This window comes from Myripristis murdjan, chromosome 8 (genome assembly GCF_902150065.1).
Source record: "Myripristis murdjan chromosome 8, fMyrMur1.1, whole genome shotgun sequence".
Classification (NCBI taxonomy): Eukaryota; Metazoa; Chordata; class Actinopteri; order Holocentriformes; family Holocentridae; genus Myripristis; species Myripristis murdjan.
Window position 1 is genome coordinate 23574292 of NC_043987.1, and position 25588 is coordinate 23599879.

General features: G+C 43.1%; 2 protein-coding genes and 1 long non-coding RNA gene across 5 annotated transcripts; 1 reads left to right on the plus strand and 2 right to left on the minus strand.

The window, feature by feature from the left end:
• Nucleotides 1-5203: 5203 nt before the first annotated feature.
• wnt9b (wingless-type MMTV integration site family, member 9B) lies at nt 5204-12485 on the minus strand. Its single transcript, XM_030056931.1, has 4 exons — nt 12322-12485; nt 11215-11468; nt 9005-9270; nt 5204-7478 (listed from the first exon to the last, which is right to left on the minus strand). Exons 1-4 carry the CDS (start codon nt 12405-12407, stop codon nt 7017-7019), a joined length of 1068 nt encoding a protein of 355 aa, XP_029912791.1. The 5' UTR covers nt 12408-12485; the 3' UTR covers nt 5204-7016.
• A 185-nt stretch (nt 12486-12670) lies between these two features.
• LOC115363485 (uncharacterized) lies at nt 12671-19840 on the minus strand. The gene is made up of 3 exons (XR_003928593.1): nt 19772-19840; nt 16286-16289; nt 12671-12683 (listed from the first exon to the last, which is right to left on the minus strand). It is a non-coding gene; the product is annotated as an uncharacterized LOC115363485 (long non-coding RNA).
• Nucleotides 14372-23588, plus strand: arf2a (ARF GTPase 2a). 3 transcript variants are annotated; one of them, XM_030057735.1, is made up of 5 exons: nt 14372-14475; nt 18826-18983; nt 19939-20049; nt 20191-20315; nt 21026-21187. In XM_030057735.1, the coding sequence occupies exons 2-5, from the start codon at nt 18839-18841 to the stop codon at nt 21185-21187; spliced, it is 543 nt and encodes a 180-aa protein (XP_029913595.1). In that variant the 5' UTR covers nt 14372-14475; nt 18826-18838. The 3 variants fall into 3 exon arrangements, with proteins under 3 accessions (XP_029913595.1, XP_029913596.1, XP_029913597.1); XM_030057736.1 differs by having other exon boundaries at nt 14411-14475; nt 18829-18983; XM_030057737.1 differs by lacking the exon at nt 14372-14475 and having other exon boundaries at nt 18830-18983; nt 21026-23588.
• The last annotated feature ends 2000 nt before the right edge of the window (nt 23589-25588 follow it).

Here is a 25588-nt window from a genome sequence, read left to right on the forward strand (position 1 = left end):
AACACTTCCCAACAGAGGTCCTTTTCACTCACCCCCACATGTCAGAAACCATGAGATCTGTTCATGCCACTTCTTGCTCTCGCTGCTCACCATTTTCGGTTGTCATAACACTTCCCCAGGGCAGCAGTTGGATGTGCACAGATTTAACCTGTTGCTCGGAATAGAAAAGAAGCAGGGGAAGGGAGAAATAGGGCCCCGCTCAAACCCCTCAGCGCATTACATGAGGCACATTTACCTCTCTCCTGAGGTCGTGGGGTTCTCACTGTCTGTCCTTTATGTTTCAGCCCCAGGGGAGGGATGAGATGAGCTTACTGGTCTTCCCCCACACCTGAGCACCAAGGGCGCATACTGCAATCCAGACTCCAGGTGTGGAGCACCATCGCTCCACTGCAACTGACCGAGAGATCACGTGTGGTGGTTATGCTCAGTTTTAGCTTAATGCACATCATGGTGCAAAGCTGGGGCTCAGACTAGTTGTTAGAATGAGATTTGAGTGAAGCTATGGAGATGTCTAGGACTCTCTCTGTGAGTGTGTATGTGTGTGTGTGGCCCCCACTTTGGATCACCAAAAGAAGCTATTTCCTGATGCCAGGTTTGGTCTCTTTGTGGGGCCCCCAAAAGTCGCTTCCTGGAACTAGAGGAAATTTTGTGCTGGTGCTGGATCAGTCTCCCTCTCCTCGTTAGACGCCGTGGCAGAGTTACTGTTCGCTGGAGGAAGAAAGCACTCATTGTACTAAATGACTACCCCAAATACCTTTGTTTTGTTCATAAAGGGAAAATGATATGTTATCGAATCACTTATATATGATGAACTTAATGATGTTTTCCAGGCAATATAATACATTATAACATTGCAATTATTGCCGAATGAAGAAGACAATTATGAGGAGAAGAATTGCCTTGGGTCAACAAAGTTTGGATACCAATCATTTTTTGAAGGCACCATGATCTTCTCACTCCCCTGAGGGAAATGATCCACTTGTCTTTGAAGCTGTGATGAGAGGCTGAATGAAAGCAAATGAGGGCCTGTCAAAGGAGCAGGCGGGAGAAACTCATAAGCTCCCGGCGTCTGAGTGGGTAAGGGGGTCTTTTTGGCCTTTGTAACAATGTACGATGTGTATGGAAGCGAGAGGGAAGCGCCCACCCAAAGAGAGAAGGTGAAATGGCTTGATTAACATTGGCACTGTATCTATCTATCGTCTTTCTATCCATCTCTGCTTCACTCCCTCTCCGGCTGCATGATGTCTGGCCTCAGATAGCATAGGGATCATACAGCTGTCAGCCTTAAGTTATAGAAACACACACACACACACACACACACTCAGAGCCCTTTGGCCATACCACCTGTGAGCCGTGACACTTGGACCTCTGAGGATGAGAGATGCTGTCCACCCCTGTGGTTGGATGACAGCTCACCCAGGATGGGAACACAAACAGCAACATGGCACCGAGTGCCCCGCCGGGCTTCCCCTGCCAGGCCAATTACACAGACTGACAGCTTCCTACCCACAGTCATGCACCAGGGCTCAACCACACTCTCATGGCAGAGTCATATGTGTCAGTTAGACAGAGTGTGTGGTTCAGAGGGCTCAAAAGATAATAGATTACCTCTTGATGGATGGTGCGCGATTGTCTAGTCGAATCCTTTAATGACAGTGATGCTTTAATAAGTATGGGCAGTCTTGTGCTAGAGATCAGAACAACAGGAGGGATTGTGTAGCTATAGATATGACAAATAATTACACACAACATTCCAGACTTATTTTTTTGGAGATTCCGCGTGTTGAGGGAACACTAAGCCCCGACACTTATCTGTGTTTTTCTGCCTTGGACGTTGTTGATCTGGGAAAGTTTTGTTTTGCTTGTAATGGAGGTCAATATGCCTTTGTGCGGTTGCATGTGCAGCTGAGAAAAAAAGGCAGAGGAGTGCCATACATTAAGTCAGTCGCGGAGGTGTATGGGCTCTTATCATGCCCTATCACAGTGGCTGCAGTGTAAACCGTGGTGTGTTAGTGCCACAGGTGTTGCTCTGGGGCAGCAGCGGCGCCCATGGGAACAGCCTCCCCCAGCAGTTTCCCAGTGGGAGGAGAGGATTGCCGGGGTCTTACTGTTACTGTGGGCTGGCGAAGGGGGATAAGTCAGTTTGCGGGGCATCTTTACCGTGTGAAATGAATTCACGAAAGCACTATTGCCACGCTGCTGTATCTATTGTTCTTTATCTGCCTCCAAGCTGTTGCTCTTGGCTGTCTCCCCAGGCATTCAGGGTCCTTGTGTTAGTTAAGCCCTCTCCAAGCTGTTTTCTCCTTTCAGTTCATCTTCTACCTCCGCAGCCACTCTTGTCATGCCCCAGATCAGCTTCGCCAGTGCTTCTCCTGAAAGTCCATCATTTCAACACCACTGCCCGCTCAGTTGACCATCACAGATGTATACACACACTCCTGTAAACCCTATGCGCCCCATCACACGCTGTGAAGAACCTCACCCACGTTCCAGTCAGCCCCAGCCTCAGCTAGGCCCCGCCATAGAGGTATGCACTCGCTCTTGTCATAGCTCTAGGCAGTGCATGTTCTTGTTGTGGGTTGAGCAATTGCATTAGTCATTTCACATTCCAAATTCCTACCCCATGCCGTATTCCCTCTCTCTCTCTCTTTTTCTCTTTCTTTCTCTCTCTTTCTCTCCCTCTCTCTGTTTCCCTGCACTGAGTTCATTCCTCTTTTCATCCCCTTCATCACTTAATTTTCTCTCTGTGCTAAGTTAGGGTGTGGGGATCAGGACCAGCACTGATGCGATCATTGAGTACCATCTCCTCAGAGGCGGAAGTCTTGTGGGGTTTTCTGGGACCCTGTGTTTGACCTGGGGCTCAAGGGCTCTGATTACAGGAGGGGGCCACGTTGTGTGTCCTTGAGCAACGTACTTACCAAGCCTTCCATGCTTCAGTTAACATCCACTCCTCTCGCACAAATGAGTGATTTATAAACCTGAAAGCTATGTAAGTTGCTATGGATAATATCTTTTTGCTAAGCAACGCAAATATAATACATATATCAAAATGTCCCGGACATGACAAGCCTATTCATCTTCATTTATCAGAGCGTGGCGCAGCTCTGCAGCCCAGCCCGGCATAGTCACCTGCACCTGAACCTGGCCAGCACAGACACAAAAGATAGAGTTACCACCAGCGTCACCCTACATTGTCTATGTCATTCATGTTGCCGTCGTGTCTCTGGGTGACAGTGAGGAGTCTGAGCAGCTCCAGCATAGTGCAGGCCCAACTGCAGCCCACACCCGCACAGGAACACCGACTACAAACACACTCACATATCACTCCCCATTGAAGTGACCACAGGTGTGCGCATTGGAAGAATGCACGCACACACATATGCAAAAACGTCTCGCTGCCCTCACCTGTCTCTTGTCAGGGCTGACTCAAACATACACACACCGGCACACACGCACACGGAGGCTTTCATATTGCACCCTGGCACTGGACACCCCTCCCCGCCCTCCCACCCCCACCCCACTCCAAGCAGCCACCCCGGGGGCTTGTGCGTGCGAATCTGGCCCTGGACTCAGCAGCCCCCATCGCTGCACCCCCTCCACTGAGGGTAGTGAGGGAAATGAAGGCTTTAGAAGTTCATTATAAAACAACAACAGCAGCAGCAGGGGATAGGCCTCCTGGGGCTACAAACTATCCCTTCTCATCCCTCCATCTTCGTCTTTGCCTTTATGTCTCTCAATATCTCTCAACCCCCGTCCACGCTGCCCGCTCACTGACACACTCCTCTCTGTCTCGTTCTTTGTGTCTGTCGCTCTTTCCCAGTCAGTTTGCCCCGTTGAAAAGTATTTGGCTGTTTTGTTTTTCTCTTAAATATAGAATTCAAGTTTAATAAAGTTAAATATTAATTCGCAGTGTGCCTGGGTCAGTTGTCTGACCCTGTCGACCTATATGATATAATACTGTTGTTGGACAAAAACATGTACCTGCAAAAAATAAATGCATGATTTAGGAGTGAAGAAGTCCTTAATTTTTCATTAAGACCCATTGTGTTTTAGGAATTATACATATAGATATATAGACATATAGATTTCAAAAGGTTTAAAGGGTTCACTATTTATATAATTGACATAAGGGAGCCACCCAAATTGCAGATGCAAGGTTTTTCTGCAATGACAGGAACAAGCAGAGCTCTCCTACACAAATAGGACTTTTCCCCTTACTTAGCCCTTGTGGTATGGCTGAAATTAGTGATTTTCATACAAGAGGCTCAATCTTGCTTCTTTGAAGTGTCAGCCTCTTGGAGGCACAATTTGATTTGTGCCTCCAACTCCCAAAAGAGAATTAGTCTGGAATAAATAGGGAAGCTAATTGGCGGAGAGTTACTCTCAAGAGATCTAGTATGTTCGTCACACTTACTGATGAGATAATTTGCATCAAATGAAAGATAAGCTGCAGCAACACAAACTACATCCATAATGGAGATTTATAGGGGTCTAAGACTTGTGTGCAAGCAAGTAATTTCGACATTTTCATGCAATTCATTGCAATATTTGCCGTTTCAACTCGAAAATCCCGGGCAGATGATGCTCTAATAAGGAATAATAGTGTGTAATCATAGTAATTAGAGAGCAACATCAAAAGCACCAGCACACACACTGTAACTACCTTGTACAATAGCTCTCTGTATGCCGCAGTCTCACTGATGCCTCCCAAATGAGTGGAGAGTTATGATTCACAGATAAAAGCGTGTGAACTGCTCTCGACTAAACGTTACCTTCTCAAATGGTTAATTGGGGTCAAATGCTCTGTGTGTGTTTGTAAACGGCATTCCTCTGAATCATCATCTTTGTCATCATTGCCATTATCATTGTCATCGTAGTTGGCGTGCTGGCCAGAGGCAGAACACCTGTAAGCATAACCTCCACCACCCTTCAGTGGGCGGTTGAGAGTGATGCAGGGAGACCACAGGCCTTTCAGGTTGAAAAGGAGGGCAGGGCAGTGTCATCAGGAAGTGGTTTTGCTTGATAGGCGCACACAGAAGAGTATCAAGCAGGTGTAGTGCCATTGCTTCCCTGTTGCATGTGGACGGTATGCGTGTGTGTGTGTGTGTGTGAGAGAGAGAGAGAGACAAAAACAAACACGGTTGAGAGTGACAGGCTAAAAAACAGCCTGTGGCAAGTCGACAAGACACGACAAACACATAACTCCTACAAATGTATGTCCATTTATTCATCTTATTTGTTTTCTTAAATAAGAATGCAATGTGACAAGATTAAAAAAATACTTTTGAAATATGGAGATATATATTACCAAATTGAAAAGAATTGTACAAAAAAAAAATCGAAAATATGATTTTAACGTTATGACAGAGGCAAAGGAAAGTACAGGTATCTGCAAAGAAAAATAACTGCAAAGATCATAAATCTTAATGATAATTACCCAAAGATGATGTGAGGTAGAAAATTACGATTCCACATTGTCATAACGCCTGGAGCCCTGACATGAGTTATATCCATATCACACATACAGCACAGAGTCTCTCCAAAACATAAAGTGGCCAATAAAATAAACCCCTCGGGACCAACATGCACCTTTGACCTGCATTCATGGCCAGATGCAGCGGCCCGGGATGGAAGGAGATAAAGAAGTAAACGCTGCTATTTTCTTTGATTGGCAATTGGGGGAAAATAGGGAGCATGATTGGCTCACTTCAAAGGCATTTTAGAACAAAGATGTTCTTAAATTAGACTCTTTAGACCAAAAGGTTTGGTCAGGCCATTTTACACATGAAAGCATAGCATAGTGCATGCAGATACATGCATCTATAATACAGAAACAGAACAAGAAGGTTCATAAATAAAACTTTTTTTTTCAGTCTTTTGTAGTCTTTTTTCAAATCAGGGTTTGGTGTTTCCCTCACTATTTGTACATTCGCCTGTGTATTTCCCTTCGCTCTGCTGAGAACACATCAGGCTACATGTAGACATTTCCATAGACATTTCCATAAGAGCAACTGACACCTAGCTTGTTTCTTTACACAACAGCCTTGTAAATGCATGTAGTTAAAATGTATATTAGTGGCATCAACAATCTGCCAAGGCTTCCAGTGACTATTTAGACATTTTAAACATATGTTTGGAAATTATTAAGTACTGAACTAAAAGTTTTCTTTCTAATTTCTATGTTTAATTATGGATTTTTTTTATTTTTTTTTTTACCATATATAACATGACCAACATAAGTGCTTTATATACAAATAAATGGACCCTTAAGACTTCTCCACAGCAGAAAAACACAGCAGACAGAAAGACAGACAGTTAGATGCACCAGATTCCTTTTAAGGCCCTTTTTAACCTCACTGGGAACACTCTTGATTATAAGAACGTAAAAGTACAAAGCAGCAGTTTGACAGACGTAATGAGTGATACAATAAATAGTCAAGTGGAAAGGACCAATGCAATTACAACACAACAAAGTCACTGTCAGAGCTCCCCTGCAGCCGGGGTTAACATCATTACGCTGGTGACATCCAGTCCAGTCCTGTCCAGTCCAGTACCTTTTTTTTTAAGAGCTCGTCCCAGAGGGAAGCCGTCTCCCTCCTTCCCAGCAGTGTGGGATTTCAGTGCATCCAGCGAGAGAAAAGCAGAGTGGCTTGAAAACGTCCTTACCTAAGCTGCTATATCAAATTGGTGGTGATTAGCAAAGAATCAACGATATTATAACATTCCAACTATATCTGCTTCTCAAGGTAACATGCAACTCAGAATGGACTGCTTTTCTGTTGAGACATGCTTAGATGTGGAATCTCTCAATGTCCTATAAGAGATTACAGTTCAGCCATGGCAGCGTGGCAGGGGGTCGATCTTGTGAAAAAAAAGAGACATGATCCACCTTGAATTTCTTTCTCCACCGATTCAAGGAATCTTTCTTTTTCTACCTTTGCAAGTCCTCACATTATACGCTAAACATTAATTTGGTGGGGCTTTATTATTTGGGTTTGCCTAATTCACTCCCCTTTTTATGCTTTTTTGCAGGTGTACACCTCCTCCTCTCTGACACAGGTCTGACACTCCACGTGGCAGCACCAGCGCACCTGGCAGTGGCAGGACAGGCTGGTGAGGTGCATAGCAGTGTTGTAGCCGCGTCCGCAGCACAGACTCTGACAGCTGGTGTCCTTGGCACACGTCCGGCCACCTGTGCCCGGGGAGTAGCGGGAGGGCCTGCAGAAGCTGGGGGAGTCCTCCAAGAAGACCAGGTCAGTAGTGCGGAGGCTCTGGCCATGGCGTCGTGACCCTGCCAGCTCGGTCTCCCCGGTGGCCGCGTTGGTGACACTCAGCACCCGCACTGCAGTGTCATAGCGGAACTTGAGCAGCCGTCCGGTGTCGTGGAAAGGAGACAGCTGCTTCCAGCAAGTCCGTACCGCACAAGAACCAGAGACCCCATGACACTTGCAGGTTGTCTTCAGCCCACTCTTCACCGCCTGAAAAGGAAGGAAAAAGGCAGAGGGGGTGGAGATGTCAGTTTCCTCAGCCTGATTCATTACCTGGCCTCTTATCTTTGGGGCCTATCTAGACAAAATGAGGCAGTTTCCTGCAGGGTGTGGTGGTACGGCCTCATAGGTAGGGGGTTAAAGGAGGATGGTGTGCAGTTTGCGAGCCTTTGGCCCAGCTCAGTCCAAATGTTTGACATAATGGATTAGGAGGGGGACTGTTCGGCATGCCGTATTTCATTTACTTTACATCGCTCATTTGGACAGCGCCTGCGGATTCATTTTTTTCCCGCAATGTGTTGAAACTAGCTCTGTCTGCTCCTCTCCTGCCTGTCTTTTCTAAAGCCTGAGGCACGTGTGACAAACAGCATAGACTGGAATCTCTCCACCCTGTTCTTTGTGCATGCCTGCTCATGGAGCACATTGATAAGAATTTCATAACAAGAAGAGCCAAAAAGTGCGGCAGTGGTTAGTGATGGTCCCCCTCGCTTTAGGTTAATAGTTCACTGAGCTTGATGGTCAGCGATGAGAGCCCGATCACTCAGCCTGAGAGCCTCTGCCTTGGTGGGGGGCAGAGACAGGTCAGACAGCAAGGGGGTTATTGTGGGAGGGAGGGGAGACCCAGGGGGGACTTCTGGGTTGAAGGGTTCTGCTCAGTTCCTCCCTTCGCAGGTATGAGCCCCTCAGGGCCTTGAGTGCCATTACTGAAGGATGGGGGAGACGGCAACCACTTCATGTTTTTGTTGACACGGCTCCTGGTCTCTTCTGAGCCCAACTGGTGTAAGGTGAGGAAAACATTTGACTCAATAAAGATAAGATAAGATAAATGCTGCAAGTTCCTGTTTTTTTTTCCCCCTTCTCTTCTCCAAGCACATGGGCTAAGGCCTACCTTAGGTGTGAGCTACAGGGGTAAAGTTCCCTGAGGCCTGCTATTTCCAAGCTACACAGCGGTGGTTATGAACATTAGGTGGATTTATGAAGAGCACAGTGATCCAGTAAGTGGAAAAAATGCTCGCTTGTATATTAAAAGAGGCCATGGATATAATCGCTCTCTCCGACGTGAGACCTTTAATTTTCTGTAGGCCCGCACAGCAAGCTTTATCATGCCTGAGAACACCTGGCTCCAGCGATCCCACAGCCGTCTTGTCTCCATGCTACACTGCCTCACCCAGCGCCCCTGTATCCACCAAGGCCAACGACTCAAGCAATATTAAAGGGGTGTAGAGCCGGTTGGCACTGTGAAAAATATGCAGGTGAGGATTACTACCCTGTACCGTCTCATGGTGCAGGAGTGTGTCAGAGCTATAATTGTCATGTAAAAGTGCAGCCCAACTAATTGAGCTAAGTGGGACTCAGGTAGAGGTGATGTTTTTGATGCCTTGGGCTTGGGAGGCAACTTCATTATAGGTGTTTTTTTTATAGGACCCGGGACTCAGTGGCTGCCACTGCATTTCACATTTCCCCTAAGCACCTTTGACGTAATGTTTGCCTTTGTGTTTGTGTTGATCCACACTCACCCGGATTCCAACGTTGATGTTGTGGGTGTCAATCTGAGCCCTCAGGTCCTTGCTGACCCTCTTTTGGCCTAGGAACTTCTTGAGAAATTTGGTGCTATATTTCAGGTTGTCACCGCAAACCCCCCACTGCCACGCTTCTCGATGCTGGAGTCCGGGGGAGTCATCGCATGTGCACCTCTCCATCCGTCCTGAGCTGCATGCTTTGGCTAGTGCATGGGTCAGTGCAGCTGAAGACACTGCCAGTAGAAAGGCGGTCTCCTTAAATCCTGGGTTTTATGAGTTTTAAACAGAATACAAAACATCAGTTGTTTCGTGAGTGCAAAGTGTGTGTAGTTCACTGTTTACTATTACCAAAGGGTCTTTTGTGCAGTTGACTAGGCCATAACATTTACTGAGGGCTCACTACAGTGTCATGGGTTACTACAACTTTAACATTAGTCTGCAAGTTTAGTTGTGTCATAATTCCTCCTCTGACCTTTCCTTTTGGTTACGCACTGTTATTTGCTTAGCCCAGAGCCATCACCAGGGTGTATTTTGATCCAATTAATTATTATTTTGACTAGGAAGGATTTTCCCAGATGAAAGTGGGTACTCACGCCACCCTTTCCTCTGGGAATGGGCGCTTTCCCGAGATAAAAATAACCACGGGGCTTGTGCACTCTCCACCGCACCGGATTTCTTGGCTCTGTAGTCCCTCATTACCTTCATGCTGACCTGTTCAAGTTCTTCCCCCACGCTGATATCCATATGCATACGGGCTTGAGGACTATAAAGCGTTTTCTGTGTGCAGTGAACCTGCAGGAACTTGAGCTATGCAATTCAGTGATTTAGTCTAGGCTTATCTTTTGTCAAGTGTCATCTAATCAATGGTTGTATTGGCGCCTACAAAACTATAATTATTCAAGCAGAAGTAGTCAACTTCAGTGAAACTGGTCTCAAGAGTTCTCAAACAGGGATGAGTGGGTGTGTGAGAAATTACTTGAGTAAAATGACATAGAAGGGAAAGCCCCTTGTTTTAGCCAACATTATTTACAGTATAAGACTTACGATACGCGACTGCAGCTGCCTTACTACTCTTGCCACAATAGACGGGTAAAATCAGACAGAGTTGACACATAGAAATTTAATAAAAATAGATGTGCAATTCCTCAAAAAGCAGCAGATCCAATTACTCAAAACAGTCACTTAAAGTGCAGCGACTAGTTGAGGCCAACTGTGATGTTGTAAGGCTGAGAATGTAGTGCGAAACAAAAAGGTAAACTGATAAGCTGTGACCTCCAGGCAAACAAACAATGTAAACAAAATAATTTAAAATCTCAATTTGTTTTGATCGTTTCTTTAAATACCTCATTTTAATATTTTCATGTAATTTGTTTAGCAGTTTAACACTATTATGATCATCGTGTGGATTTGCATAATAAAGATTTAAAAAATGCCCCCCATCCCCGTGTAAGACCTAATCTGGCCTAAGAGTCTAATTGCCAGAAAAGAAAAAAAAAATCTGATTCTTAAATTTCAATTATATCTTCATTCTTACATATAGCTTTTGTAACTGCTCAACTTGCAATGAAGTATCATCAACACAATGATATGATAACTTATTAGAATTAATTGTATTAAAAATTACTTCACCAAGGTCCACAGTTGTTGCCTTCAGCTCAGGTCTATAAATAAATGCTGTTAAATAAAATCTGAATAAGAGCTGAGTTCATTAGAGTCTATTAACTTGTGGTGCATTTTACATTTACATGTTACATTAAATAGCCTTTTAAAGTTATAGCTCTATAATACAAATGAACAGTCTGTGGGACACGTTATTATTCATCACAGGGTATTTGTCGTTTTGCTTTGCCTCCTCTCCACACAGAGGTCAGAGCAAAGGGTCAGCTGTGGCTCAGCAGCCCTGGAGCCAGGAGGGCTTCAGTGCCCTGCTCAAGGACACTTCAGCAGTGTGGATGTTTGTTGATGTGGGTGCTCAGATTCGGTTCTTTTGGTTGTGGGATTTAGATTAGAGAGACCAAGCCGTTAGAGGACAGGCGCTCTAGTAATTAGACAGTCCATCCCATAACTGGAGGACTGATTCCAGCATCAGGCATGTGTCCTGCCGTGGTGCTCTTGGGCATGAATATTCACTCATTCTAAATCGCTCTGGATGAGAGTATGAGAGTCCGCTGTATGCGTAAACAGTGTGTTGAGGTTATGTTGTGTACCTCTTTTCAGAAGGCTTCCCCGGCCGTCCAGACTGCAGTTCCAGCGCTCGTTCCTGAACTGATAGCGGCACTCCAGGAGGCTGAGGCGCACCGACTCCCGCAGCGTCTCGGCCAAACCGGGCTCCCTGCGGCACAGTCTCTTCTGCCGTCTGGTCAGGGTCATCTGCTCGCACTGCTTCAGGTGGGCCTTCCCTGACGGAGGGTCATTGGAGAACGGGCTTGGTAAAAACACCAAGGGTTCCCGACCTGTCAGCCTTGGAATAGAAAAGCAAAAGCAAAAACAAACAAACAAAAAATATGAGCGGGATCAATCACACCAGTAATCAAAATCAGTTTTAGATATGTACAGGCCTGTTTTTTCTACATTGGGAAACAGTACATTATAAATACAACTTTAAGCCTTGTCATGTTTACCCCAAATATTTAGCAACAATTGACCATTTTATTATTGCCAAATTATTAATAACAAGATATGACTATGAACAGGCCTCTAAATTATCTTATAATCTTACCTTATCCTATCCTAAAATCTTATTAATCGTATGGGGGATAAGATAAGGAAATTATTTAATCTTTATTATTTTCCACAAAGATAAAATGATTTCCTTGTTAGAAAAAAAAAAAAGTCAGCCACTTCCTTAATGCTGCCCACTGGTGCAAAATGAAGCTAATCCACTGATGGAAAACGTTTTATCCAACGGATACAAAACAATATATTTTCTCTCGATTTCTCAATTCAAAGAAAATAACAATTTCTAGCCAAGCAGAAAAGGGGCATCACAAGAGCAAGAGCAAATAAAAAGACAGTTGCTTGTATGAGTTAGACATTTAAATTGCAATTGCTGTCCATTTGAGGGCCATTATGACCTATTAAGAAAACACAATAAAGCAACATGGAGTTGCATATCAGACAAATAAAATACCAAGTTATATACAGGAGCAACGTGGCCGAACGGTGTGTGCGTAATTACGCGTGCGTAATTTGGCTGAGGGATACAAAGACTATTTTCACGGCTCAAGGATTTCCACCTATCTTTTGTGCACTGAAGCAAGTGGTGCAATCAATTAATATGAGAAGAAGAAGTTGAAAATGGAAAACCGGCTAACCCGAAATAAGCTGCGGTGTGCGAGAGAAGGATGCAGAGTGCAATGAGTCGCAATAGGCAGGCGGTCCTTGGGAGCCTGGAGCGCATGATGCCGGGTTGGCGCTGCTCTTCATCTCGCTGATTCTACAACGGAGAAAGTCCGTGCCGTCTGGTCGGCGAACCTCTTTAAGGGGCCCCACACAGACTTTGAATCCACTGCGCCAGGCCCAGTGGTCCGCTGGGAGGCAGGGCCCTTTGGGTGGGTGGGGGGGCAGGCGCATCATCTCGCCGCACCCTCATTGGATTCTCTCAAGATTGTTACTGTATGTCCCCTCCCACTGTAACGCCACCCAAGTGGATGGAAATGACCTGGTTTACCTGCTGCTGCAGAGACTGGCTACCTGCGACCAGGATGTTCAAGTCTCCAGCAGCTTAAACCCTGGCATCCAAACTTCAAAATGAACTTACTTTTAGGCAGAAACAAACTGCCTTCTTTGGGCAGTCAGACACCTGATAGTTAATGAACCTACTTCCAGGCATCTTGTGTTTGAGTCACTTCAACTCTCAACATTTAAATCATCCATATAAATAAGATAATCAGAGTTTTCCCTCCAACATAGGATATTCTGTTCATTAAAAATCACACAAATTATATTCAGCACCATTTTAAAAAGCAACATGGTGGCTTTGCACTCAAAGAAAGAGTACAGATTCATTCCTCTGATTCAGGCATACAGCCTGCAGAAATGTCCTTAACAAGACAAGGAATCCCTGCAGTCAACTCTGGAGGGAGGAACCTACACAGACAATTTTTCCATTGGGATCAATGAGGCAGCAGATCATTGTCTTTATATTTGAAAACATAAAACCTACCAGTGTTGCCAATCATTTGATTTCAGCCATCTGCTTTACCTCACTTCAAAGCAGAGTTAGAATTCAAGAAAGACGGTTGGATGGAAGACAAATGGTCCACAAATATCAAATTGAAGAACAGCAAATAACCACATTACGGGTCCTGGCATCTTGGGCCCATGAGAGAAAAAGCAACCTTGGATGGAGCCCCATCTAGTGGATTCAACACAGCAGTTCAGTCCATCAGAACAAGATGTTTTATGAAGGCTGCAGGATAAGGGCCAGTGAGCGAAAGCTGGTGGATTGGAAAAGAAAGAAAAATGACACTGATGTTAAAGCTAAAGGCACAGGTGAGATTATGATCACTGGTCATACTTGAAGGATGGGTCATGTTATGACCTCATTCATCCTGTAGCCTCGAGCAAATACCAAGAGGCACGTGTCCTGGGGCCTAACAGGCTTCTGTACAGCTGAAAGTGGAAGCTGTAGCCCTGTCACTGCACCGAAATGCATTTCCTCTTGCCATCGTTTTCTTTACTGCATATTTTACTTTGACAGGTCTGTTGTCACTCAGATAGGAGTGTTTGTAATTTGTAATAAGATCAGTAGCCTGTCGCTGCATCTCTGCTTAAGTACCATATACCAAGCAATATAAATTAAAATCCAGTGATTTCATGTTACCCACTTCTGAAACAGTTTGTCCTGCCACTGACATTGCTGGTAGATATTCTGAAATTTCAAAAAATAAATGTCTTTTTTTTTTTTTTTTTTTTTTAGCAGTGCTAAGATATAGAAATTCTTTGCCATTTTCCACAGCTAAAAGTCAATCATCAGATCAGTATAATCCCTTTCAAATTATAATGTAAAATGTAAAATATTTTCCCAATAGGCTATATTACTTGATTTGAGGGATGCCTCTGGCTCTGTGTGGTTGGGAAAACTCCATGTCTTACCACATTCACACTCTAATAAGCTATGGTATAATATAATATAACAGCTCAGAAGACAAGATCCTCATGCTTGAAGATACAGAAGATGTTTTCCATCGGACAGATGCGAATCGCTGATTGGTTCATCGTCCAGGTGAATTTTCCGGCGCTTAACTCGGAAGTTTATCACTTAGCGAGAATCACGCATCACCCTGACAGTTACGAGTCTGGATAACTATTGGCTCGCTGGATTCAGGGGGCGGGACAACGTGGTTTCACCGAGCAAGCTGATTGGTGGAGACTTTGGCTGCGCAACGTCCATGACGCGGCCTTAAACACTTGTGCAAACGCCATTTTGTTGTTGGACAGGATCACTGAAGAAAGATCGGGAAACGGTAAGGCTGAAATGATATTTAACTCACGAATAATTATCGTAACGTCAATACAGTTACCATTAAAGGGAAACGTGCCTGATTTATGCCATCTCACGTCCTCAGTGCCGCCATTCAAGACACATTCTCTGAGCTATAACCCGGACGCAGCCCTACTTTAAGTTAACATATAGCGGAGGAGCTAACGATTGTTAGCCATTTCCTTAGCAGTTTGACGTTGGGGCTGTTCTAGGAGTGAGATATTTACTTAATGTACACATACTCCCTTCTAAATTACAATTATTTACTCAGTTGCCGATTTCTTTATTAAACAAAGTTAGGACTATCTCAGTTAACTACGAGGTGTTTTCTGTATTGTGTTGTGAGAGATGTGAATCATTGCGCTGTTGAGCTAAGCTAGCTGGCTATCTAGTATCTCCGGCTAATTTAGCCTGCTAGCTGTGTTCATACCGCTGTAACATTGCTAATTTAAACGGTACGTGCTCGTTAATAACGTATTACAATCCCGTGTATGGTTAGTCCAATGTGAAACCTTTTAGTTAACAAACAAGTAATTAAGTTCAGTATACCATTACTAACGTTATACATTGGTTCATGCATAGCAGTGTTAAAGGCAGCAGCCAACTTGGAGCTGCTAGATGAGTGGCATCGTATTTCATGGACGATTGAGTAGTCATCTTTAGTTAAGTAATAACTTATAGGTAGTATAACTAACTTGTTTACCCCTGAAGTGTCATCAGATTTTACCTAACAGATGCCAGTCCAAGGAAACGTTTTGTTAGTAAATATATTTCCACGGTTCTCTCTTCTTTTAGTCACCACCGTTTGATGTAGACGGCTGCATCAAGGTAGCCATCTAAGTTAGTTAGTCCTCTCTTAGCTCACACTGACACTTATTATGTCCCATTTTTCTAATCCTACCTGCTCTTGGGTCTTGCATCACTACTCATCACTCCTGTTTACACCTAGGGTCACCTGTATAACAGCATTCCCACTTCCATTTGAGAAACAGGATGATTAATCCTAATTGGAAATGAGCTCTGATGTCAGGAGAAGACGTTAGGATGTATTTTAAATATGGCAAACTTAGTATATTTCATGATACTTCCAAGTAGAGACAACACTTGTGGATTAACCTGGTGTTGTATGTGTTCATTGAAGTATGCCTACTTGCTGGACCTTACGTACTTTGATGTGGCCTGATCGAGTGATCATTTCCTTGTCTATCTCTTGGTTAATTCAGATGTTCAGCTCTGCTTACAGGCATCATGTTACCTGTCTCATATTCTGGCTCCAAGAACCTCATTCCTCTTTCCTAGCAAGCACTGGCCTGCATTCTCCTATCACTGATCTTATTATGTGCTTTTCTACGGGCTACTGCGCAATGTCAGGCCCTCCCATTGTTGTCGTCTTGCGCCTACAGGTATAATATACCTCATGATGCTCATTGCCTGACCTGTCATCTCATTCATTGTTAATGGGACGGTCAAGCCCCTTTTTTCTGTTCCAAGTGACAGTTGTCGTCAGGTCAGCTGCTGCGTAATTGGCTGTGTTTCGTGATAGATTATCTGTGTAGCTGTGTGCTGTTTTCATGGATAATATCTTGAAACAGCAGTGGAGCCTCGAACTTTGTCTAATCTTGCACTTGTTGTAGTATGTTGGATAGGTTTGTGAAATGTTGCCTTATGGTGTTGTTTATGTTGTTGACTGTGTTTACACTTCAGGATGGCATAGCCAAATCAGTCTGATTATATTTGCTGGCTTGGTATGCAGTTATTGGGCAATAGGTTTCGAGGAAGAGTTACGAGGACACTTGTCTAATGTTGTCTGTAGGTTTTGCTGTGTGCCTGTCAGATGATCTCACCACTCCCCAACTGTACAGAACTATGGAGTTATTTTGTAGCAAAACACCTGAAAGATTTCGTGTTGGAAATTACACTGATAAAAAATATTTACACAGCCAGCCCTACTGCAACTGTGGCCAATCAGAAGAGTCTTTAAAGTTGCTTTTTTTTCTTCGTGATCTAGAAACACAGTTTCATCTCTAATGTGTTTTTTTTCCCCACTCACTTTCTATAAATAAATGTTCATTGTGCAGGGGTGGTTAGGCAGGTTGTACGGTTCAGAGCATAAGGTAGCTCATAACTAATTGTCAGTCTTCGAATACATAACAATTGACTGTTTAGTATCTCCCACTCCCCGGTAGTAATTGGGTGTGTGTGCCTCATGCATTAAGTTACTCAGAGTGAGAATGAGGAAATGCAAGTTGGAATCATTAGGGCTTTTTTTTTTTTTAGTTGATAATTAACTGTGTAATGTGATGTTTTTACACCTTTTCAGACCATTGAGTGTTAAAGCTTTACTGTGAAACATATGTGAGGCTGACTGATGAATCTAAATCAGAGTAAAAACAAAACATGCCTCTAGGTGTTGTTCCAAACAGCTCTGCATGCACACACACCCCGCAAAACAAAATAATCCAGTCTTAACTCCTAGCGCCACGGGTCAGTTAGGAGTCGTATATTTATATAGAAACATCATGATGCAATGAAATGCAGAGCAGTGGTAGTGGATCGATGTGGGTTACACAACAGTTCAGGGATGGTACACAGGGTTTATTCCAACTGAGCTGAAAAATAGCAGTGTATCCACAAAAAAATCATGCATCTCTACGCACCAGCTGATTTCACTTATTTGCACACTACTTTCAACCAGACAGGACAAGCTCATTGGTGAAGTCATCTGGAATAGACTTTGGTTGAAATGAAATCCTGCAAACTCTTAGGTCTGGTTCCGACTGACAGCCCAAATTCCTTTTTTTTTTTTTTTTGGCACATCCAGATTGTATCCAGGTTGATGCTAGAAAGTCTGAACAACTGAAAACCATATGAACTGCGATCAAAACGTGACACATAACGATGGTGTCAAATCCAGACTGACGGGAGTGCATCAGAGCCGTTGAGCAGAATCCATGCAGCTACTAGCAGAGCGGTATGGAGGACAACACAGAGAGTGACAGTCTATTGATAGACGCTGAAATAAGTTGCTTCTGGCACTTTTGGGGGAGGCGTCTGCACATTTCTCATGCCTCCACGTTGGAATCCCGCGTCACCAGCGTCACTGTACGTAGTTACTGACACCCACGTCGTTACCACAGCAACCCATGCAGATAGACTTATGATCCCTGGACACAAAAATCTAATCTGATCACTTGCAAATAATAGTGCCGACAGTCTTAAACATCTGATTTGAGAAATGAATCACATTTGCCTGCAGTCTGAGCAAGGTCTTAGTCCTGTATAGTTGCCTACACCTGCTCTAGGCCATGCGAGCTATTGATTATCATTAAAACGAAGGATTTTGGTTGGTGTTTTGACTTTGCTGATTTGTCAAAACACACCACAGTGACTGGTGAGTGGATGGAGATGATGGTTGATAATGTTAGTTTATTTTCTCTTTTTTGTTGCTTGTATGTAAAATTCATTTAAAAAAAAAAAAAAAAGACAACATGAAACCATAATATCCAAGGCCTATTAATTTGTCAGCAATCAGTCAGCTAAACTTGATTGATATTGTAACAGGCAAACCAATTTCTGGATCCTGCTAGTGAAGTGGTACAGCAAAGCAACAGGCACAATATCAGCCCAGTCAACTCTATAATTGATACGTGTAATGAACAAACCACTTTGGCTTTGCCTTAATCAGGAAATTAGTTATTTTCGATATAGTTAGTAGGTCTAAACTAGTTTCCCCATAGATATAGACCAGATAACAACTACTAGATAATGTGAATCACGCCTGTCTAGGAGAGGATTGGTCCCATACCAGTTTTTCAGTGTCACGAATAGCAGCTGCTCCTTTGCCATTGTTTGCATCTCACACCCATCACGGGACGAGTTGTTTAAGCTTGGATGGTTGTTGTAGGTGGGAGGGGCTCTAGCCGTAGGTGCGGAGCATTCTTACAGTCTATAACAATTATGCCAAGTGTAATACATGGGAGAACAGCAAAATCTTACACAGACTGGCTTGAAATCAAAATAGGAAATATTCAACACTTGTCACGTTTCCTCCCTGTCACATGCTTTAAGGTACTTTTTCAGTATACGCAGTGTACAGGGAATGCGAACATGGTTCATTAGCCTTTTGTTTGCGACTAAAGGCTGCTCCTACAGCCTCAATCCCAGGTAAAAACCCACTTTAGCACCAACATTGCCAGGAAACCCTGTCAAAAATACATAGAAAATGCTACAGTCAAGGGTTAAGTCGTACCCAGCTAACTATTAAAGGTGGGACTTTAATCGCTGGGGTGTACTTGTACTCCTGTTTGACCATTTTCTTTTGTCTCTCCCTCAGCAGATCAGCCAAGATGGGGAATTTTGCATCCCTGTTTAAAAACCTCTTCGGTAAGAAAGAGATGAGAATCCTGATGGTAGGACTGGACGCTGCTGGAAAAACCACCATCCTCTACAAACTCAAACTGGGAGAGATTGTTACAACCATCCCTACCATCGGTGAGATCTGTGCTCCCATGAGCTTCATGCTGTCAGCTGCCATTGTTTTGTTGACTGTGTTGACTGTGTTTTCACGGAGCGGAGTGGAAATGAGTCACATGAAAACAGTCATGTACTCCCACCCTGTTCCATCTCCTCCACTCCGGTCTGTAATCACTGCCCACAAGCCCCGAGACGCTGCCCCAAGCTGCCCTCAGGGCCTGAAGTAATGAGACCAGGGCACTGCAGAGCCACATCAGACAGCTTGAAGACATTACCTTGTCAGTCCATCTTTTAAGAAACCATGGGTACTTTTTGCTGTAGTGGTGCTTCATACCTTTGGCTAAGTATGTTGTATTGTAGTGTTAGTAAAGCAAAACTTATTTCGGTAGTGTGTTGAGTTTTATAGTCACCTGGGTGCAGTACGAGTCCACTTGGTGGTGCAGCATCCTCATTAGCTGCTTTGTGCTCCCCTGGGCTGCTAATCCAGAATACTGTATTTCTGTCTCTTCATTGACTTCCATAGCAAAACAACCTCCCAAAAAACACTTTTAATACACAAACCACACAAACAAAATGGATTATACCAGCATAAAAAGTAAAAAAAAAAAAAAAAAGTAAACCGCTCTTTTCTTGTTATGTTCTTGTTTGATTTGGAAAGTAGATCCTGCTGGTAACTTTTGCTTAGTAGCCTTGCCCCAGAAAGAAACAGCCTGATAGTACTACCAGTAATTGTAATTACATAAAAAAGGGTACTGGGAATTGTTTCTTTTTGTATTGATAAAATCTCCTTGATGTTTATGTGTTACTATGGGAGCAGTTTTGCTGTGGAAATGAATGGAGACACACACATACCGTATTCTGGATCAGCAGCCCAGGAGAACACAGTGCAACATGTGGCGTGATATCACATCCTGAAACTATACAGCTGAACACTGCCAGAATTCATTTTTCCTGTCTCCCTCTCCCTGCGCAGGTTTTAATGTTGAGACGGTAGAATACAAGAACATCAGTTTTACAGTGTGGGATGTGGGCGGTCAGGACAAGATCAGGCCACTATGGAGGCACTACTTCCAGAACACACAAGGTGAGATTGTTTCCTCTTGTTTCTACGCCTCATACCAAATTTGACAAGCACGAGGCCTTCATGGGTCAAATCATGTATTACATTTTTAACTTATCTGCTTGCTCCTCCACATCTTCCGCCTCATTCTTTTCCATTTTGCAGGTCTGATTTTTGTAGTGGACAGTAATGACAGGGAGAGAATTAATGAGGCAAGGGAAGAGCTGGCACGCATGCTGAACGAGGATGAGCTGAGGGATGCGGTGCTGCTTGTATTTGCCAACAAACAGGTGAGCATGTCTCACAAAATAATTAGTCTCAACAAGCACAGAATTTGGCACTGATTGATCAGATGTGAATTGGTTAATAAGTACTGGTTTGGATGTTGGTGTTATAAGTAGTTCATAGGTGATTAACTGATCGTAGTTTCAACTGCCCAAAAAAAGGTTTCAATTGCCAGATCAAGAAAGTGGTCACATGTTTGCTATGAAAAATGGTTAGTTTGCAGCAGTAAATGGAATATTGGTAGCATGGGCATTTGTTTGGCATTGACAGTTTATGTCAATATGTGTTTAATATAATGGACACTAGAAGGCAGGGCCTATGCTGCCACAATGAAAAACGTAGTGTTTAATTAACACCCTTGGCTTATTTACACATTAGAAGGCCGGCTGTGTAATGTGGTGAAAAGAACAATATGTTAAATACAGTGCTATATTTAAATTTTATCATGTGAGCTGGTTGATTTTCCCATTGTTAATAGTCAGGTGAAATTCATCACCTCAGTCAGATATCAGAAGGGTCATGAGACGCTCAAACTACTGAAAAACAAACAAACAAACAACAAACAAAAAACTGCAGCAAAACAGGCAATGTCAGTCGGCCCCAGTTCAGCAAATTATCACCTGAACACCGCCTGTTTGTTGTTGATTGTGAAATACTTTAAGTCAGTAGAGTTTTTCCTCTGCTCATAAGCAATGTAATGTCTGCTCCCCTTCAGGACCTGCCCAACGCCATGAACGCAGCTGAGATCACAGACAAGCTGGGCCTCCACAGCCTGCGCCACCGCAACTGGTACATTCAGGCCACGTGTGCCACTAGTGGAGACGGTCTCTATGAAGGCCTGGACTGGCTTTCAAACCAGCTAAAGAACGCAAAATGATCCGTCACTTCACCATCTCTATCATCTCTGTCTTTCGTCTACGCAGTGTGACGGGCAGCTGCACTGGTCCTAGCCTCCCTCTCTCCTCTCCTCTCCTCCTCACTCCATTCTCTGAACCATCGGGGCTTTGGCCAGTGCTCCCCTGCATCTGTGTATGTGAGCGTGAGTGAGTGTTTGGATGGATCCTGATGCGTGTGTGTATGTGAGTTCGGTGCATGTGTGAGCTGGGAGTGGGAGCAGCCCTGCTGTGCCTTGAACACGGTAAACTCTTACTTGTGGAAATGGCAGCACAGCTAACTCTCAAGCACCTGTCCCCCCCCTCCCCTCCCCATTCCTCCTCACCTGCCCTGAGCTCAGCATGTCCTAAGACACTGATTTCCACAAAGTAAAAGGCCCTGGATGGTGAAGCCTGTGTCATCTGTAAAGAATAAGGTTTGAAGAGGAAAAAAAAAAAGAGTAAAGATGTCCTAATTTTGTTTGAGAGCCCACACCATGCAAGGGGATATATCACAATGTAACCTGTATCAGGTTTGGGATAGTAAAACAAAACACCTTCCACCCTCTAGCTCCTTCTTCACATTCTTTTGAAAACCATCATAAGTTTTGTCCAATTTGAGTTCTGGCTGCTGTATTGAACACTAGATACCTTATTGAATATCTGTAAAACAACCACCATTTAAGCACAAGATTAAGAGGGATGTTAGCAGTTATATTTTTCAGAATTTGTGTTTGAATTTGGAGGGCTATAAGTCTTGTTAACTATTTCATATATATACATATATATAGCTGTATTCAGCTAATGCTGACCCTGCAGAATCATTGCTACCACTTTGAATTATTTCCTCAGCTCAGTTCTAAAGTTCAATTCAGTCCCACCTCCGAGAACCATCACTCTTGTGGCACTGAGCTTTTACAACTTGATAAAGCTATTTTCATGTTGCCTTGTGGTTTTTGCATGCAAAGGTTGAAAGATCCTTCTTGACTGGGCATGGAAAAGGCAATAAATGTCTAAGTGTACGTATATGTGTGTATGTTTATATATCAGTGTGTGGGTGTGCATGGCAGGTGGGGTGGAGGTGTTGTGTTGTGAGTGCAGCTAATGCTCTGTTTCGTGGAGTCGTGTATCCTCGGGGTGACGAGTGGGTTTGGTGGTTTCAGCTGCATTCCAGTCCATTGGAACAGCAAGGCCTTCTGAGAGTTGCTCCCACTCTGGCTTTTTAGTTTGGTTTATTTTCTCGTCCGGTTAGTTAGTTAGTTAGTTAGTTTTTTGTTTGTTTGTTTGTTTTTCTTTTTTTTTTTTTTTCCCTGATGCACAGATGACCTGGTTCACTGGCCTTAGCGTGAGCCAGGCGTGCAGTCTTTCAGTAAAATGCTCTCAAGGGACCATTCAGTTTGATCCAGAAAGGGCTGGTAGTGTTTTGGTTCAGCTTTGGACTCTCCTGCAGAGCATGAGGTTGCCTCCTACGGTTTCCAAGTGTGCTCACCAAGGTGCACACGCTCTTAACCAATTTGTGTCAGAGCTGTGTTACATAGTTGTCAGTATATAAAATCAGCAATGTTGATGCAACATTAGTTCTGGGCTTCAGAGTTTTTGCCCCAACATGTAGTCACTGCTGCTTCTGGTATTATTTTACATCATGCTCCTCTGATGCCATTTGCACAACCTGATCAGCTTGCACAATAAATTACCTTTACAAGACATCAGTGGTTTATCCATTACCCTCTGATAAAGCAATCAACTCACTGACAACCATCTCCAAACATCATTGCTATACACCAGCAGACAGTTTTAATGTGCAAGTAAGGATGAGGTACTCTCATACTTGATCCGGTGACAGCAAGAGAATGGTTTTCCATGCATCCATTTAACCCAAAGGTTCCTGCGAATGTTGAGTCCCCATTCATGGACTGTGTACAGCCTCTGCTGAGTGAAGATGACATAAAGATCATGATCCCCACACTGACCTCTCAAGGGAAGGACTGTTTCCTTTCCCTTTTGTTTTGTACAAGTGAACAGCAAGCAGCATTTTTCTTTTTGAAATACTCCAGTCTTGGGCTTTGGGCTTTTTTTTTTTTTTTTTTTTTTTTTTTTGTCCTGACAGTAGGAGTTACGCTAAAAACAAATCTGAATTAAATGAGCAACATAATCTATGGTATATGGCAAGAAGTTAAAGTGTATATGAACTTCTGTACGAAAGTGTATTTTAACTTGATAAAGTCATTTGGCTACCCTTGTTCAGATGTGAAGCTTTAATTTTCAACGTTTCTGTACAAATGACAAGGTGTGTGCACATGTATTTCTTCTTTTTTTTTTTCTTAATTTCCTTTTGGTTTTAGCTTTTTTAAACTCATCTTGTAACATCTGATAAATGCACTATAATAAAGAGAGCTCTATTACAAATCTGCTTGGCTGTCTACATCTGTTAGTAAGGTGGCTGAGTTCTTGTGATGTGCAAGGCAACTGTGAACCTTCCAAGTGGGAAAACGTTTTATTTAAACAGTCCTCAAACTCCTAAATTGGGACTTGGGACTCTTCTCTGAGCTCTGATGTGCTGTTCTGTTACTGTTTTGTGATTTTGAACATTTAACTTTTTGCATGTACAAAATACACTTCACACTTTAATGCAGCTTGGCTCTTGCCATCGTTATTGTTCCCTCTTTCACCACATGAATGCTCAGAGGTGGAAGTGTCCCAGGTCCCAGTTGTCTTGAATGCACCATTAGAGACAATTATATGCAAATTAATTCCCTACCTTAATCTTATAAGGCTCCTTCATGGTCCAGTAAGCAAATGTTATATTAAATCCAAAAAGGAATAATGTTTTGATAAACAGTTTCATATCAGCAGATTGACCAAAAAATAGCTGGAGCTGATCTATTATGTGCTATATCAAAACAGCAATTTCGAATGTATGACAAAACATGACATCTAATTTTTTCACTGTAGGCCTATGCATCGTAAGTTAAAGCAAAGCTTATGGTTACAGTACACACCACACACCACAGTTACAACAGCACAGTCCTGGATGACTGTCACCTTGAGCAATCGTAAAAAAAAAATATATATATATATATATATATATATATATATATATATTCTCCATGATATTCTCACTTGAAGGAAACTGACATTTCATTCAAGTGTGGATCACATCAGCCATTCCATGTTAGCACTGCACATCCTTTCTACATTCTGCCTAAGTGACAGGTGTCAACGTCTTCAGGAGTGAGTTGCTTTGGGAATGAGCCATCCCTGTTCTCCTGTTCAGCAAAATATACGGGCTCCAGGTTGTCACACTGACCTCAATGTGTCACCTATCAATAATCAAGTTCACAATGTGACACACACTGTCGCATTACCCCGGTTGTTATCTGTCACTGTTTGTGGTCGTTTCTATTCTTCGAAGTACGATGTTTGGTCACCAAAACAGAAAAAAAAAAATCCTTAGATCTCACTTAGATTCCTGGGACTTTATTTATTTATTTATGAGAGAAGTAGTTTTTTTTTTTTTTTTTTTTTTTCATCACACATCCACATTTACACACTGCAGTGCCCCAGGCCTTGAATCCCATGTTCTCAAGAAGGCTCTGAATACCCAAGTGAGGACAGTCCTGCAGTCAGGCAGCATGTATGAGCATGTTCGTGTCAGAAAGTGGTGAGATACGTTTCCCTTGGATTTTGGAATACAGAAAATCTCTATTCTCTGTCACCTTAGCTACTCTACCCTCTCCTACGACCAGGGGCGCCGTATATGGGGGAAAAGTTAGGACAATTCCAAGGGCCCTTGCCTGACAGGGGCCCCAAAAAATAAAAACGAATATAAAATTATTGAACCATCATCGAGTAAATATATATATATATATATATATATATATATATATATATATATATATATATATATATATATATATATATATATATATATTTTTTTTTTTTTTTTTTTCATGGGGCCCAAAATTCCTGGCGGCGCCCCTGCCTACGACTTCTCATTTAGCTCCAGTGTGCCATCAGGGACAGAATACGATAATGAGCGCTGATAGACAAATCATAATGATTTAATTAGCCTCTCTGATGTTCATTAGGGTATTAAAGTTCTAAGATGGTTAATTATTCTACCTTTACGATGAATGTATTGGCATGGGCAGTGAAAAGGAGGGGCGTTGTGTCTTATCAGCCGTCCATCATCTTTTCAGTAAAGCTGCTGCATGACTGGAACTGGAAGGGGTTGGGTTGCCAAAACATTATCATGGCTGTGTTCCAGTTAGTTTGTGATGCTCTCTGTTTCCACACAGACACACACAAGGACACAGTATGTTAATTAGTCTAACCAGGCTGATGTTACCTTTAACTCAATGTCAAAATAATACCTGGTTTGCTTGGGGAATCCACCTAAATCACTC

What these genes read in the sequence shown, in the direction of transcription:
- wnt9b (XM_030056931.1), bottom strand. Translation starts at nt 12,407, where the DNA reads ATGCGCTCCAGGCTCCCAAGGACCGCCTGCCTATTGCGACTCATTGCA. An exon ending in GGGAAGCCTTCTGAAAAGAG is followed by an intron (nt 9,271 to 11,214) that starts GTACACAACATA and finishes CATAAAACCCAG; the next exon opens with GATTTAAGGAGACCGCCTTT. An exon ending in ACATCAACGTTGGAATCCGG is followed by an intron (nt 7,479 to 9,004) that starts GTGAGTGTGGAT and finishes CTTCCTTTTCAG; the next exon opens with GCGGTGAAGAGTGGGCTGAA.
- arf2a (XM_030057735.1), top strand. Translation starts at nt 18,839, where the DNA reads ATGGGGAATTTTGCATCCCTGTTTAAAAACCTCTTCGGTAAGAAAGAG. An exon ending in TACAACCATCCCTACCATCG is followed by an intron (nt 18,984 to 19,938) that starts GTGAGATCTGTG and finishes CTCCCTGCGCAG; the next exon opens with GTTTTAATGTTGAGACGGTA. An exon ending in TTGTATTTGCCAACAAACAG is followed by an intron (nt 20,316 to 21,025) that starts GTGAGCATGTCT and finishes GCTCCCCTTCAG; the next exon opens with GACCTGCCCAACGCCATGAA.